Source organism: Myxocyprinus asiaticus, chromosome 1, assembly GCF_019703515.2.
Source record: "Myxocyprinus asiaticus isolate MX2 ecotype Aquarium Trade chromosome 1, UBuf_Myxa_2, whole genome shotgun sequence".
In the NCBI taxonomy this organism is placed as follows: Eukaryota; Metazoa; Chordata; class Actinopteri; order Cypriniformes; family Catostomidae; genus Myxocyprinus; species Myxocyprinus asiaticus.
The window spans coordinates 38,742,718-38,756,065 of record NC_059344.1 but is presented as its reverse complement, the minus strand read 5'-3'; the positions used below and the strand labels follow the sequence as shown (position 1 = coordinate 38,756,065).

Below are 13,348 nucleotides of genomic sequence, written 5' to 3'. Positions count from 1 at the left end.
AATCTTTCAATCTAACAATGTCATGTATGAACGGTTTAGGTTTCTCTTTATTTGGAAGGAGGTATACAGATGTTGATTTTTGAGGAGAAATCCTCAATCATATTTGGAAAGTGAAAGTACACTTACTGTAACCCAAATCCCACTTCGGCACATTGAACAAGTGTTTTGGTAACTGGAGCATACTTTTATCAAACACATTCAAATACCATGAATTACGATCCAAAACATTTAAATCAAAGTAAAAAGGAGCACATTTGTATTTAAATACTAGGCTCTAACTCATCCCCAATGAGACCAACATCACTTGACTATGTGAACACAAGTCCTCAGCTTCTACCATAAGACATTGACAATTAAGCTGTGCCATTAAGGGCAGTAGAGCAGAGGAAATTGAAACCTGTTTCACAGTACACGACCTGACCATTAAATCACTCTCTACATATGAAGATTCACACAAAGATAAAATGGATTGCTAATTTGGGATTGTTTGAATTTACACTAACTGATCACTGGTTATGGATGACATAATAAGTGGAGAAAAAGACAAACTTTGGACATAAAAAGGTTTGGTTTAAAAATGAGTTTTGTTTAAAACACAATTCTCTACTGTTAAGATGTGCCTTGGTTTCCTCAGTACTTGGCATAAACACATTACCCTATTACAGTATGATATAAGGCAATAAAGCAAAAAATGCAAAATGAAAACCATATTATATGAAAGCTGTAAAGCTAAGGATTTGACTGACCAGGTGTTTTAAATTATGATAAATAAAAGCTAGGATTTGTTATTAATGAAAAAGCTTGGCAATAAGGAAAAAAATTCCACTAGTGGTTAATAAGCTGACAATTTTAATTGTCAAGCACTTATTCTGAGAGCCTTGGGAGATTCTCAGCATTTTATAGCTGAGATGCACACTCTAGCACAAACAAACACCCAAACACTCTAATCATCCACTGCCAGGTCTGGGCTATAGTTCAGGAGGTCTGAAGTCACAAGAAGGTCACACGTGCGCCCTCTTGAGCTCAGAACTTCATCCAGCAACTTCGGCGTAATGTCCCTGCCCTCTGTCTCCTCAAGCAGAGGCCAGTCCAGCAGCTGAGCACTGGAGGGGAGAGCCGGCAGACCAGGCTCATATTCCTCTAGTGGATTGGGATAGAGCAGCAGACGAAGGGAACGGATGCCAGCAGCTGTACGGGCCAGGGAAAGCAGCCCCATCCTAGAGAGCGGGTTTAAGGCCAATCTTAAGCTACGCAAAGCCTGGCAACAGGACAGGGAGGGGAGAAGTGCTCCAAGGAGAGAGTCTGAGAGGCCACAACCACATAGTGAGAGCTGGGTGAGAGTGCTTTCAGCTTGACCTAACAAACGGCGCAGAGAGGGCAGGGAGGATTCATCAAGCCAGTTCTCACTCAGGTCAAGTTCTCTCAGGAATGGAGCATGCTGGCTGCAGGAAAGGTATGCCAGGTCGGTGGAGGTCAGGCAAAGGTACGGCAGCTCCAGCACCTCCAGAGGCTGGGAAAGAGAGCTTCAGAGAAAAGAAAAGAGAGGATAATGATTATCAAAGCCTCTTTACCAAATAAGCAGCAGCATGTGTGTAGTACCTTTGTATGAATGAATGAGCATAAAAAACGCATGCATAATCCCATGCATAAATATACCTGAGAAGCAAACGCAGGTGTCCTGGCAGTCGGAGTGCAGTCAGACATAATCTCTTTAGTTTCTTCAGTGAACCCAGCCCTTTAGACATGTCTTGAAGTGCCCCCTGCTGACCAGGCTGTGTGCGTTGCAAGTCCAAGTTACAGTAATGCAGTCTCAGAGAGTGGAGCTGAGGGAAGGGGGCTAACAGTGGAAGTAGCATCGCCAGGCCAGACACTCCAAGGCTGGAGTAGCGGATGTCCACACCAAGTAGATCCTGCTGAGGCAAGAGGCCCAATAAGGAAGCTATGGAAGGTGCAGAGAGTTCCTCTACACGGAGATAGCGGCAGTGGAGCCGCAGAGGGCTTGGGTGACTAAGGGCATCACGGACACGCTCCCAGGAACGGGCATTGACAAAAAGGTCAGCTCTGACATAGACAACCACTACCTGGTCCCAGTCTTGGTCAGAGGAACCATTTCTGTTATTACTGCTGGTTTTTGCTTTCAACTCAGATGAAGCCTTTCTCCTCTGGATCTCCATCCTCCTCCTGATACCCTTCACTGAGTCATCTTCTGGTAACAGCACTCGTTCATGACTAACAGTGCCTTCTACTTCATCACTTCTGCACTCCATCTTCCCTACCTCATCTTCTCTGTGTCCCCCCTCACTGTCCTTGCCCCGCCATATGGTGCCCCGGTCTCGTTTGATAGTGCCACCCCTCTCACGTTCTGCTTCCAGCCCTCTTTTTCTCTCTCTTTCTCCATCTCTCCTGTGAGCCCGGGAGGCTGCACCTCGAGCTTGGAGCACCATTGAGCAAAGGGCAACTGTGAGAGACCATCCTCCCATTGAATCTTCAACCCTCCCATTCTCACACTGAAGTCCACTAAGATCTATCAACTGCAGGTAACACCTGGCAAGGGAGGGAGAGTTGTAAAAAAGGCTTAAAGCTGAAGCGTGTAATTTCTGCGCCACTTGCACCACCAAACAGCATTGCAAAAGTAAATTTTGTTTTCAAAACATCTTTCTGAAAACACTGCCAGTCTCCTATAGATTAAACAAACAGATAAATAGGCCCGCCCACAACTCACACCACTGGTCGAATCAATGTTGTTTTCTCTCTTGAGATGGGTCTCTCAAAACAAACAAAAAATGTTTTATAGTGCCACAGAGACACAGTGTTTACAATTTTTAAGAAAATTAACCTATGACTGTCTTTACTTATAGTTGTCTCTGCATATTAATCTAAGAGAAGAGTGTATTTAAACAGAAAATGTTACATACTTCAGCTTTAAAGGAATGTTCCCAGTTCAACACAAGTAAAGCTCAAGTGACAGCATTTGTGGCATGCTGATTACCACAAAAATTTTGAGTCATTAAACTATGGCACAAAACGTAAACATTATATATGGTAAGAACATGATTTCAGTGTCATAAAATCACTTACTAATCTTATATGTGTAAACTTATATCCAATATTACAACTCCATTGTCATGACAGTGTAACATCAGTAAACGCTGTAATCTGGTAAATGCCATAGCGTCAATAAAAACCTGAAACTAAAATTTGTTTTACACTGAAATTATGTTTACACATAAAATGCTTGTCTTGTGGCTATACTTTTGAAACTATTGTCTATTGTCAATGCCTTTTATGTATATGCACTTACATTTATACAACTGTTAACCTTTTTTGCATTCCCAATAAAAAAAAAAAAATAATTACATTAAAAATGAAATGAGACAGCCTCGATGACGTATGCGGCCGACAAATGCGACCTCCGGAGGACGCAGCCTTCCAAACGAGACACAGCCATATGTAAGCACTGTAAGAAAATAGTGCCGTACACCGCGGCTAACACAAGCACTATGCAAAGACACCTACAGAACCACCGCAGCTCTCAACTAAAATCAACCAGGTCTGAAGAGACTCATGTGAAATCATACAGGAGAGAAGCCAGTCAGTTGAGTTTGTGGCAAAACCTTTTACAGTGCTTGCATATTGTTCTGTCTTTTACTGCATATGATAATTCATCCTCAGAAAGTAGAACTGAAGTGACATTCATTACAAGATAATTAGTTAAAACATTTCAAAATGCACCTGCATTGTTTTGCATTTTGTGACTTTCAGTCAAATAAAAGACAATTTTTCCAGTCATATACACTACCGGTCAAAAGTTTTGAAACACTTGACTGAAATGTTTCTCATGATCCTAAAAATCTTTTGATCAGAAGGCATATGCTTAAATGTTTGAAATTAGTTTTGTAGACAAAAATATAATTTATTTCAATACAAAAATAAAATTTATTTAAAAAAAAGAGTTTTGAAATTGATGACTTGGACCAAATAATAAAGAAAAGCAGCCATTAAGTGCCCAGCATATAGATTGGAACTCCTTCAATACTGTTTAAAAAGCATCCCAGGGTGATACCTCAAGAAGTTGGTTGAGAAAATGTCAAGAGTACATGTCTGCAAATTCTAGGCAAAGGGTGACTACTTTGAAGATGCTAAAATATAACACAGTTTTGATTTATTTTGGATTTTGTTTAGTCACAACATAATTCCCATAGTTCCATTTATGTTATTCCATAGTTTTAATGACTTTACTATTATTCTAAAATGTGAAGAAAAAAAATATAATAAAGAACGAGTAAGTGCTTCAAAACTTTTGACCGGTAGTGTATACAGTGTTAAAATATCTTCTCGTCTCGTTCTCGTGAACCCAGTATCGTGCATCGTCTCGTCTCGTGAGCTAAGTGTATCGTCACATCCAGACACATACCTATTGTCCGTCAGTCCCCTGACCACAGCCAGCAGCAGCGCCTGAACGCAAAGCCGGTTCGGAGGGCACTGACCCAGTTTCCTGCTGCCTCCAAGGGACAGTGTCCGCTCGGGCCACCGTTGGACGAGCTCACCGACGGCTAGAGGACGGCAGTGAGTGAAGGCAGCATCCAGCAGCGACCGGTAGAGCTCTCTCGGCACACAACTTAACCAACACGGCGAAGAGCTGTGGTCACTCACCACCTCCCGAGCGCACAAGTTCACCAAAGACAGAACCATGTCTGCACAAATGTTCATTATGACAGTCCCAGATATTGTTAAGTAACAAACAACAAATAAAAGAGACAATATTACAGCAAGTTGATTCAATAATAAGAGAGAACGAAAAATGACCAAACCTTCTCCAGAGTCTCCCAAAGGTTCCTATGTGTTTGTAAATCAGCTACAGAATGATCTCCACCATCACACTGTTATTCTGCATGCTAACTACATTTTAGACAGGATTATCAGGCAGTCGAAATGGTTATTGAAATTGCATTTAATACTATCCTCTTTGGCGGATGACAAAATCCTACTTAAGAGAATGAGAACAAGAAAATGAACATCAGCAACGATCAAGTAAATATACTATACTATATTTTGGTTACTGTTGCTAAAGTATAATTCATACAAAATTGTTTAAATATCTGGAGTGTTTTCCATGGTGCTCGCTCTGTTTACAACTGAAGATGGTCGCCCTCTGATGACGCAAAAAAGACGATTTAATTTGGCGTCGGGGGTTGATGGTGAGCCAAGATGGCTGCTTCCTGTTTATGTAAAAGAATTTCAGCAATACCTTACATTGATTAAATTATCTAAAACAAAAAAGATTGGAAAACAGTTGCAGCGTTTAAAAAGTCTATTTGTAACTCTTTTTAAAAATGTTAAGGCTTATTAATCTAATTAACATTCTTTAAATTGTTCTTCCAACACCCCCCAACCCCACTCTCTAACGTCAACAAATGGAGTGACTGACTGTTACACCAAACAAGATACCAGTGCCACCATGTGTTTCCCTTAATTTTAGTGTTGAACATTGCAATAGTACTACGAATGAAAAAAATATGAATAAAAATAATTTTATTGAACCAAGTCCTGAAAAATTCAGGTAGATGCTCGGAGATAAAAAGATACCAAATAAATATTGAACGTATGTTCTAATGCATTACTTAAATGCTAGTGTTTAGATTTAAGCTTAACGAAAATGAATGTAAAGACACAATACCAACTAGTAGCAAAGACCTTCGTGTTTCTTCGTTGTTGGTCCTACTGCAGTATTTTGAAGACTGCCTAAAATACCATTTTAATTTGCACCTTTTGTTTGCAGTAAACATTTGGTTTCCAAACTGTTAAATTAAAATGTTGACATGACTGAAAGACAAGTTAACATATTGATGTCAAGTAAAAAAAGAAAAAAAGGACAACTGGTAAATAACACAAAACCTTTATTTTCTTCCAAAAAGAAGTCACAGATGCTCAATCATCCTTACATTTTGTTAAAGTGAGTGTCTGTTTAAATGCTAAAATGGCTACAAGAAGCATTTTCCATTCACATTGTCTATCCATTTCAAAACAGTGGTAAAATTAAATTCATATTGTAAGAAACAAAAACATTAAGAAACTTCAGCTTTGACAACGTTTGGTTTGTTTGTTTACATTTTAGCTATGCCAGAGTAGCAAGATGGAGCGGATTTACTAAAAATCATGCCAAAAAAGATGCAAAAGAATTGACATGTGCAACGTAGCACTAATCTAAATACTGATGAATGTGTGTGATAAATATATATATATATATATATATATATATCATACTAGCAACCATTATAGCAGGTAAATCAGAGCCAGAAAGACAAATAAACAGTAATAAATAGTGATAGGATAGAATCAGTGCAGTAAATTCTGTATATTGAAATTGCTGAATGTGATATATACAGAGACATCAGCAATTTCTATTTAAAAAGCTTCTTAAAAAAAATAAAAAATAAAATAAGCTAATATATAGAAATGAAGCTAAAAAAATCTTAAACACTGAAAGTCTTGTGAAATAATAATAAAATGATTAAAGCTTTCACACAGTGGACTAAGTAAAAGACAAAATTAACATACATAAACATCAAACTTTACAGAGTAAAAAAATAAAATAAAAAGAAGACCATTCATGAAAACATTCAGAGAACCAATAAAACAACAAATGTTCAGAAATGGTGGCTCACATAGTCTACAGTCCAAAGTGTGTTAAAAAAAAAAAAGCCTTGATGTCAACACATCTTGTCTCCTTTGTCAAAATGCTGGTGTTTGAACATGCTGCTATGGTGACATTTCCTGGGAGGGCTGGTGAAAATGGTTTTCAGTGTAGTTTTTACATGGTTTGTGTCTTAGCCCATGCCTAAATGAGTTCATGTCAAACCAAGCAGCTCTCTTGAAATTCTTCTCAGCCAGTCTGTGGTCATCTTATAAAGCAAATGAGAGGTCTAAATTTAATTCCCAAAAATCCTCCTTTCAGCCCTTACTGAACAGAGCAAAATGAAGCACACATTAAAAACACATACAAAAAATAAACTAAAACTCCAACAAAGAAAGCTTTTGAAAGTTTTTTTCCCCCCTAATTAATGGATGAATTGAGCAAAAAAAAAAAAAAGTTAGGTGGTGAACAGTGAGGCCCTTTGTTTGAAGTTCAAGTTGACATCCCAGAAGAAGGTTTAGACACACAGAGCTCGGGGGAACCTGAAAAACAGAATGAATAATTTTAGATTAGTATGACAAATCCTTCCTCTTTAAAGCAATACAAGTAATACTTGGACCAAGCAGGCTGTGAACACACTAACTATTAGGTTGTGGCCTCTGATTTACAAAAGCATAATTGTAATAACTGTTATTTTCTATGACAGCATAAGAGCCAAATTAATGCAGAACTGAGCTCAAAATGGGGTTAAAAATATATTAGGACAAGTCTTTGTGAGTATGTGGATAATAAAGACATGACCTCACCTGTCTTCCATGAAACAGTCCACTTCCTCGTCATCATCCAGCTCCATGTCTAACTCATTGTCAAGCCCACTACGACCATAACTACTGAGGACACTAAACATAAGATGATGATATGTAAAAAAAAGTTAAACAACTCTTGAATGACTTCAGCCAAGACACCAAGAATTGTGACATCATGTGTACATTTGTGTGAAGAGTTATTCCTGACCTGACTGAGCGGCAAGTGAAGAAAACAATGCGTTTAAGCTTCTTGTTGTAGAAAAAGTAGTTGAAGGACCACAGGCTTCCCTCCTCACCGAAGGGGTCAGAGTCAAGGTCTGGGTTGTAGCTACAAACAGAATGCAATACTTTTTAGTAACACCCAATGTACAGAAAACATGTACGACATATGATCCGAAAAGGGTTTCAGGAATCCACCTCTACAAATTAAGTCCTGACAAGAATTTCTTCACTTCACACACACCTATAGATGTCACAGATCTGCAAGTTTATCTCTTGATCAATGGCAGACCACAGTTCAGGCCCCAAAGAGTTGAACTGATCCCCCACAGCTGAATAAAGGCTACTGTTAACGGAGTCTGCCACCTGGAGACAAGAACATAACACACACAAATGAAAAGTGAAAGAAAGAAAGACAGACACACAGACTATTAGTTTCTGAAATTCTGACCAATTTGAAATGTAGAAAATTCTACAATGCTTTTATTTTCATTCCAACCATTATCTTGCAACACTATCCATTTTCAACTCTAACAACCTTTGTGCTTTGCATAAATTAATGTAATATTGAATACTACAGTGTTATGTTTTCTCTTTACCAGCATAATTATACAAGGGAAAAACAGTCATCCTAACCCAGTTAGCGCTGGGCTCTCGGCTAAATTCATGGGCACGGGCAGCACTGAAGTCGTAATCAGGCCGGAAGGACTCATTCAGGGTGGTGATGAGGTAGAACAAAGTCTTCCTGCAACATTTATCGCTTAGTGGGTTCTCTCCATCCTCCCCACTCTTCCCCAGTCTGAGAGAAAGTGAATGGAAACAATTTTATGACTGTAGTGCAAGCAAAATTGTTGAGGTAAAGCCTACGGTTGTACAGAAATGTTTGTTCTACATACAGGTTAGGGCTTGGAGCACTGCTGGACTGAGGGGGTGACAGGGCTTCCAGTACATGTGGTTCCCCCTCCTGACAGAACTGCTTAAACATGTGCTTGTCATCACCAGCCATCTTACACGAGTAACTCTCCATCCTGTAATTGGGAATAGGAGGCAGGCAAGGAAAGGGAGAGAGGTGAAGAGAACAATTTGATCACTCAATAATTTTAACAAGTAGACATCAGTACATTCAATTTCTACAAAGATGTCTTGAACCAAAATGTTAAAGCACATACAGCACAGTGCAACATTATTTGGCACATAAGCAGTTTCACAAAAACATTTGTCATAAGATGGTAATTTTAAATCTTCTGCTTTAGGTGTTTCTATATATAAAAAACATCCAACTGAATGAGCACATTTCATTTACACTTGGCCACATCAATGTGTCTCCGCCAAACGGATATAAATCTGATCTTCAATTCCCACGCTATATGCAAATAGCACGGAGTTCACTTCCATGATTATGCTAATGCCGGGCAGAACATTTCAAAGATGTGATTTATTATTTGATTTGAAGTGACTTTGAACAGTGAACATGTGTCTCCGTTTGTGTGTGTGCGCACAGTATTTTCCCCACTCTGGACTTCTCGTAGGCAAAATGCATCATGCTGCGCTCAGTTTCTTCAGCGATCGGCATCAAATAAATGAAGAAAAAAAAAAAAAAGTCCTGTCTTTACTACAACAAGCATCCATGTATTAATTTGTTATTATTTATTGCGCAACGCGAGCTCTATGCAAACACTCAGTAGCAACTTTTATATTTCACATTATACTGACGTAGCACTGTTTGGGTGGAGTAAAGTTTAAGTATGTGGCTTGAACAGCCAGATGCATTTACACTCGACCGAGTTATGAATGGAATGCGTCTCAAACAACCTCCTAAAGTGGTGTGAGTGATCTGATTGCAATCCATCTCGGATGCGTTTCAGAGGGCATTTATACCTGGTCTTTTCATGATCGGATAGCTATCCGATCAGTGAAAACGCATGAAGTGGCCAAGTGTAAATAGGCCCTTAAAGGCATAGGTTGGTCGCACCAAATATTGATTTCGTTTTTATTAATGTTTACTGCACTTTGTATGATGTTAACTGACAAATGAAAACTGTTCATGGCATTATTTTTGAAAACATCCTCTCTATACAGCATTCTCACAACTGCCCAAAACTATGCACAATGGTGCATTTCTAAAAAACAGAAAAGTTCAGTCTAAAATTAGCACTGATATAATTTGTAATCAGATTAATCCAGACAGCAGCCAATAAAAATATTTGCTTCTATTTACAACACCACCACCACTCAAACATTAACATATATTCCAAAGTATTAGCCAGAATAAGCATAGCAACAGTTTACAATTGAAGTAAAGTTGTCAAGTATCTGCAGTTCTTGTATTGCAGTGTTTGAAACATCAGTAAAGTTTTTCTGATCCTCCTGACCTGACCTTGATGGTCTGGGGTTTTCAGACCTATGTTTAATGGCATGGATAACATGTCACATGTAGTGGGTGGGTGGGGGTTTGCAAGAGAATACATCCAGTGTGTTTATCTTTCTTACTTATGTAAGAGGTTGTGCAACTTCAGACAGTCTCAGAAACACTCAGCAGACAGACTTATTTATAGGTGAAGGGCAAAGGCTTCATCAGGAGGAGGGTCATATGATTGAAGCCACTGTGGCCCACTTTGCTTAAGCAGATATAAAGCTCCAAAAGTCAGTAGAACAAACAAGCAAAACTAGACTGAAAATGTATGGATCAGCTGTGTGCTAGTATAAATCTAGTGTGAGGGTAGACACATCACACCAAAATGAAGAAGTTCAAAAGTAGGGTTGTAACAAGATAGTGAAAATGACTCTCAGCGAAATGGTTACCAAGACAACTGCACACATATGGGATAGGCTCTTAACTAGTTTGAAGTAAAATGTACTTGCACTATACTAATGCCACTGTCAGAACTATTAGGAGATATATTTTTGGGACTGACATTTGTGCTCTGATGGAAATGAAACATCATCTCACTTTGATCTCTCCCTACAGTACATACTCTGCTATATTCTGTACTAATCCAAATGAGAAGATTAAATACCAAAGAAGCTGGCAGCTCATATAAAACTCAGCTGTGTTTACATGCACCCCTAAATAACCACTCTGGTATGTGTTAGAGGACACTATAACCTGCGTCACAGCAACAATAACAATCATGCCTCTACTGCCGTTGCCCTTAAATAACACCTGCACAAAGTGATTGAAAATCTTACTGTTACCTTTCTTAAAAGGAATATTCTGGGTTCAGTACAAGTTTAGCTCCATCTACAGCATTTGTGGCATAATGATGTTTACCACAAAAAATTATTTCCACTTGTCTCTCTTTTTCTTAAAAAAGAAGCAACAGACACTTGATTACAGCTCAGTGTTTAAATCTCTAACTTTTGAGGCCTGGGTAGCTCAGCGAGTATTGACGCTGATTACCACCCCTGGAGTCGCAAGTTCGAATCCAGGGTGTGCTGAGTGACTCCAGCCAAATTGGCCCGGTTGCTAGGGAAGGTAAAGTAACATGGGGAACCTCCTCGTGGTCGCGACGAGTGGTTCTCGCTCTCAATGGGGCGCGTGGTATGTTGTGCGTGGATCACGGAGAGTAGCATGAGCCTCCACATGCTGTGAGTCTCCGCGGTGTCACGCACAGCGAGCCACGTGATAAGATGCGCGGATTGTCTCAGAAGTGGAGGCAACTGAGACTTGTCCTCCGCCACCCGGATTGAGGTTAGTAACTGTGCCACCACGAGGATTTACTAAGTAGTGGGAATTGTGCATTCCAAATTGGGAGAAAAAGGGGACAATTATTTTTAAGTGTTAAATTAAGTGTTAAGTTACTTCAATATTAAGAAACTAACAATAACTATCAGTGTCGATGTGATTTGGTGTGAACCCACTCTCTAGATGCATCCCTTTCTCACAAATGTGTACACGTCAGCCGAGGTTTCTGCACAGATGTTTGCAGATTAAAATCTAAACAGTGAGGTGGGGGGATTTCTCACCCATTAACCAAAGGAAGAGTGAATTAATGTTTTTTGTGTTGATGTGTGACAGGATGTATTACCATAACAGACACTTGATTACAGCTGACTTTTAAATGTAAAACTACCTATACCACAATAATAATTCTTGCTCAAGTTCATACCTGCCCAGAATGTGAGCGTCTCCAGTTTCAACACACAGCTGGGAGCTTAAGGCTTCAAATTGGGAATTTTCCAAAAGCTTCATGGCTGAAAATAAAACAAACACACATCAAATAAATCATGTTTTTGTTGCCCTTTGATTTTTGGAAGAAAAAAAATCTACTTGGTCACACCACTGCATACAAGATTAGGACAATTCAACTAGTTTGTGTATTCAACCAACTAGTGGTTTCGATTTCCGATTAATGAAACATTTGTCATGGAGATACCCAAGTGGAAACAATTGGGTGCGTGTAAAGTTGCTAATTTACATACTAAGTTCATTGACTCCGCGAAGTGTTACAGGCACAGAATTATGGTTGTACAATATGCCTACCTGATTTCCAACACTTAAATATATTGTTCGTTTTAAATGTAAAATGTGTTAAAATTATCTCATACCAGCCCCTTTTACAGTCTTCCCTTCCCCCACCAAAGCACTTCCTACTTCATAAAACGACAAGGGGTTTGTGGGGTAAAACAGCACCAGGTTAATGTATGAACAGCCTTTACTGGCGTAATAAGAACAAACAAACCAGTATTACAAAAGGCAAAGTTTTAGGCAATAATTACATCCTCTCGTTTAAATGAAGCAAGAATCAACTGACATACTCTTGACAAGCTACAATTGACAATACATGATTAGTCAGTACATTTTAAAGTCTCACCTTTTCCGCTGTACGGCCCACTTGGGAAAAAAATAAAATAAAAAATATCACAACCGAGCAGTTAGACCGCTTCACAGATGACTCGGTTTACAGAGTACTACTAAAACACAACACAAGCTAAAATCCTCTTGAGTCTATGCGCGGTGCGGGGCAGTAATTAAATATGTTGCACAATCTGAATTCAGTATCTTTGATTCGGTCGAGACTAACATATTCTGCAAACATTTTCTCTTATCGTTATCGTACTTATTTCGATTAAACGCAACATAAAACTCAGCGATTGTGTCGTCGAGCTCCAAGACACCGACTGCAGCATCCCCTTATTTGACCTAGAACAAATGTACCTCCCAAACAAGATAAACGTCACTTAAAATCAGGCGACTTGACCAGCAGAAGTTTAAATTAGTACTTGCGATCGACTTCAGGCTACTATAATGGCAATATTAACGATTTCTAATGTTATGTCCGCTATTCGAAAATCTCGACCACAAAAAAGCAGCCTCGATATCCGAAAACAATACACGAGACACGCCTCTTCGCGGTCCCAAATAATTCCGTTGTTCGTGACCACGCCCACTATGGCATTAGTAAAACAATCTGGACCCTTTTATTGGCTGTTTAGTCTGTCAGTTAAATGGGAATCGTTCACGTCGTTTAAATCATGTACAAAGAGAGATTGGCCCATATCTGAATTTTTTGTTGAGGGTTTTTTTGTTTTGTTTTTTGCGGTGATATTTTACAAATGTTGAAAAAATCCCATGTTAAAAACACGAATTATTTCAGTATTGGGTTTGGCACTTGTGTGTGCGTGGTTTACGGTGTTGAGAAAGCTGAGTGAAACTGATCCTCCAGTGGACCTGAATTGAGACGTAGCA

At 39.1% G+C, this 13,348-nt stretch overlaps 2 protein-coding genes across 5 annotated transcripts; both read right to left on the bottom strand.

Annotated features, from left to right (window-relative positions):
* Window positions 1–29: 29 nt before the first annotated feature.
* Window positions 30–5,257, bottom strand: LOC127445417 (leucine-rich repeat-containing protein 14-like). 3 transcript variants are annotated; one of them, XM_051705496.1, is made up of 5 exons: window positions 5,084–5,257; window positions 4,812–4,984; window positions 4,415–4,694; window positions 1,657–2,544; window positions 30–1,523 (listed from the first exon to the last, which is right to left on the bottom strand). In XM_051705496.1, the coding sequence occupies exons 3-5, from the start codon at window positions 4,690–4,692 to the stop codon at window positions 944–946; spliced, it is 1,746 nt and encodes a 581-aa protein (XP_051561456.1). In that variant the 5' UTR covers window positions 4,693–4,694; window positions 4,812–4,984; window positions 5,084–5,257; the 3' UTR covers window positions 30–943. The 3 variants fall into 3 exon arrangements, with proteins under 3 accessions (XP_051561456.1, XP_051561448.1, XP_051561439.1); XM_051705488.1 differs by having other exon boundaries at window positions 4,812–5,172; XM_051705479.1 differs by lacking the exons at window positions 4,812–4,984; window positions 5,084–5,257 and having other exon boundaries at window positions 4,415–4,791.
* A 623-nt stretch (window positions 5,258–5,880) lies between these two features.
* LOC127444687 (repressor of RNA polymerase III transcription MAF1 homolog) lies at window positions 5,881–13,007 on the bottom strand. Of its 2 annotated transcripts, none has more exons than XM_051704220.1 (8): window positions 12,474–13,007; window positions 11,769–11,853; window positions 8,556–8,687; window positions 8,296–8,458; window positions 7,904–8,025; window positions 7,649–7,768; window positions 7,441–7,533; window positions 5,881–7,176 (listed from the first exon to the last, which is right to left on the bottom strand). In XM_051704220.1, the coding sequence occupies exons 2-8, from the start codon at window positions 11,849–11,851 to the stop codon at window positions 7,152–7,154; spliced, it is 738 nt and encodes a 245-aa protein (XP_051560180.1). In that variant the 5' UTR covers window positions 11,852–11,853; window positions 12,474–13,007; the 3' UTR covers window positions 5,881–7,151. The 2 variants fall into 2 exon arrangements, with proteins under 2 accessions (XP_051560180.1, XP_051560189.1); XM_051704229.1 differs by lacking the exon at window positions 12,474–13,007 and adding an exon at window positions 12,208–12,401.
* Between the last annotated feature and the right edge of the window lie 341 nt (window positions 13,008–13,348).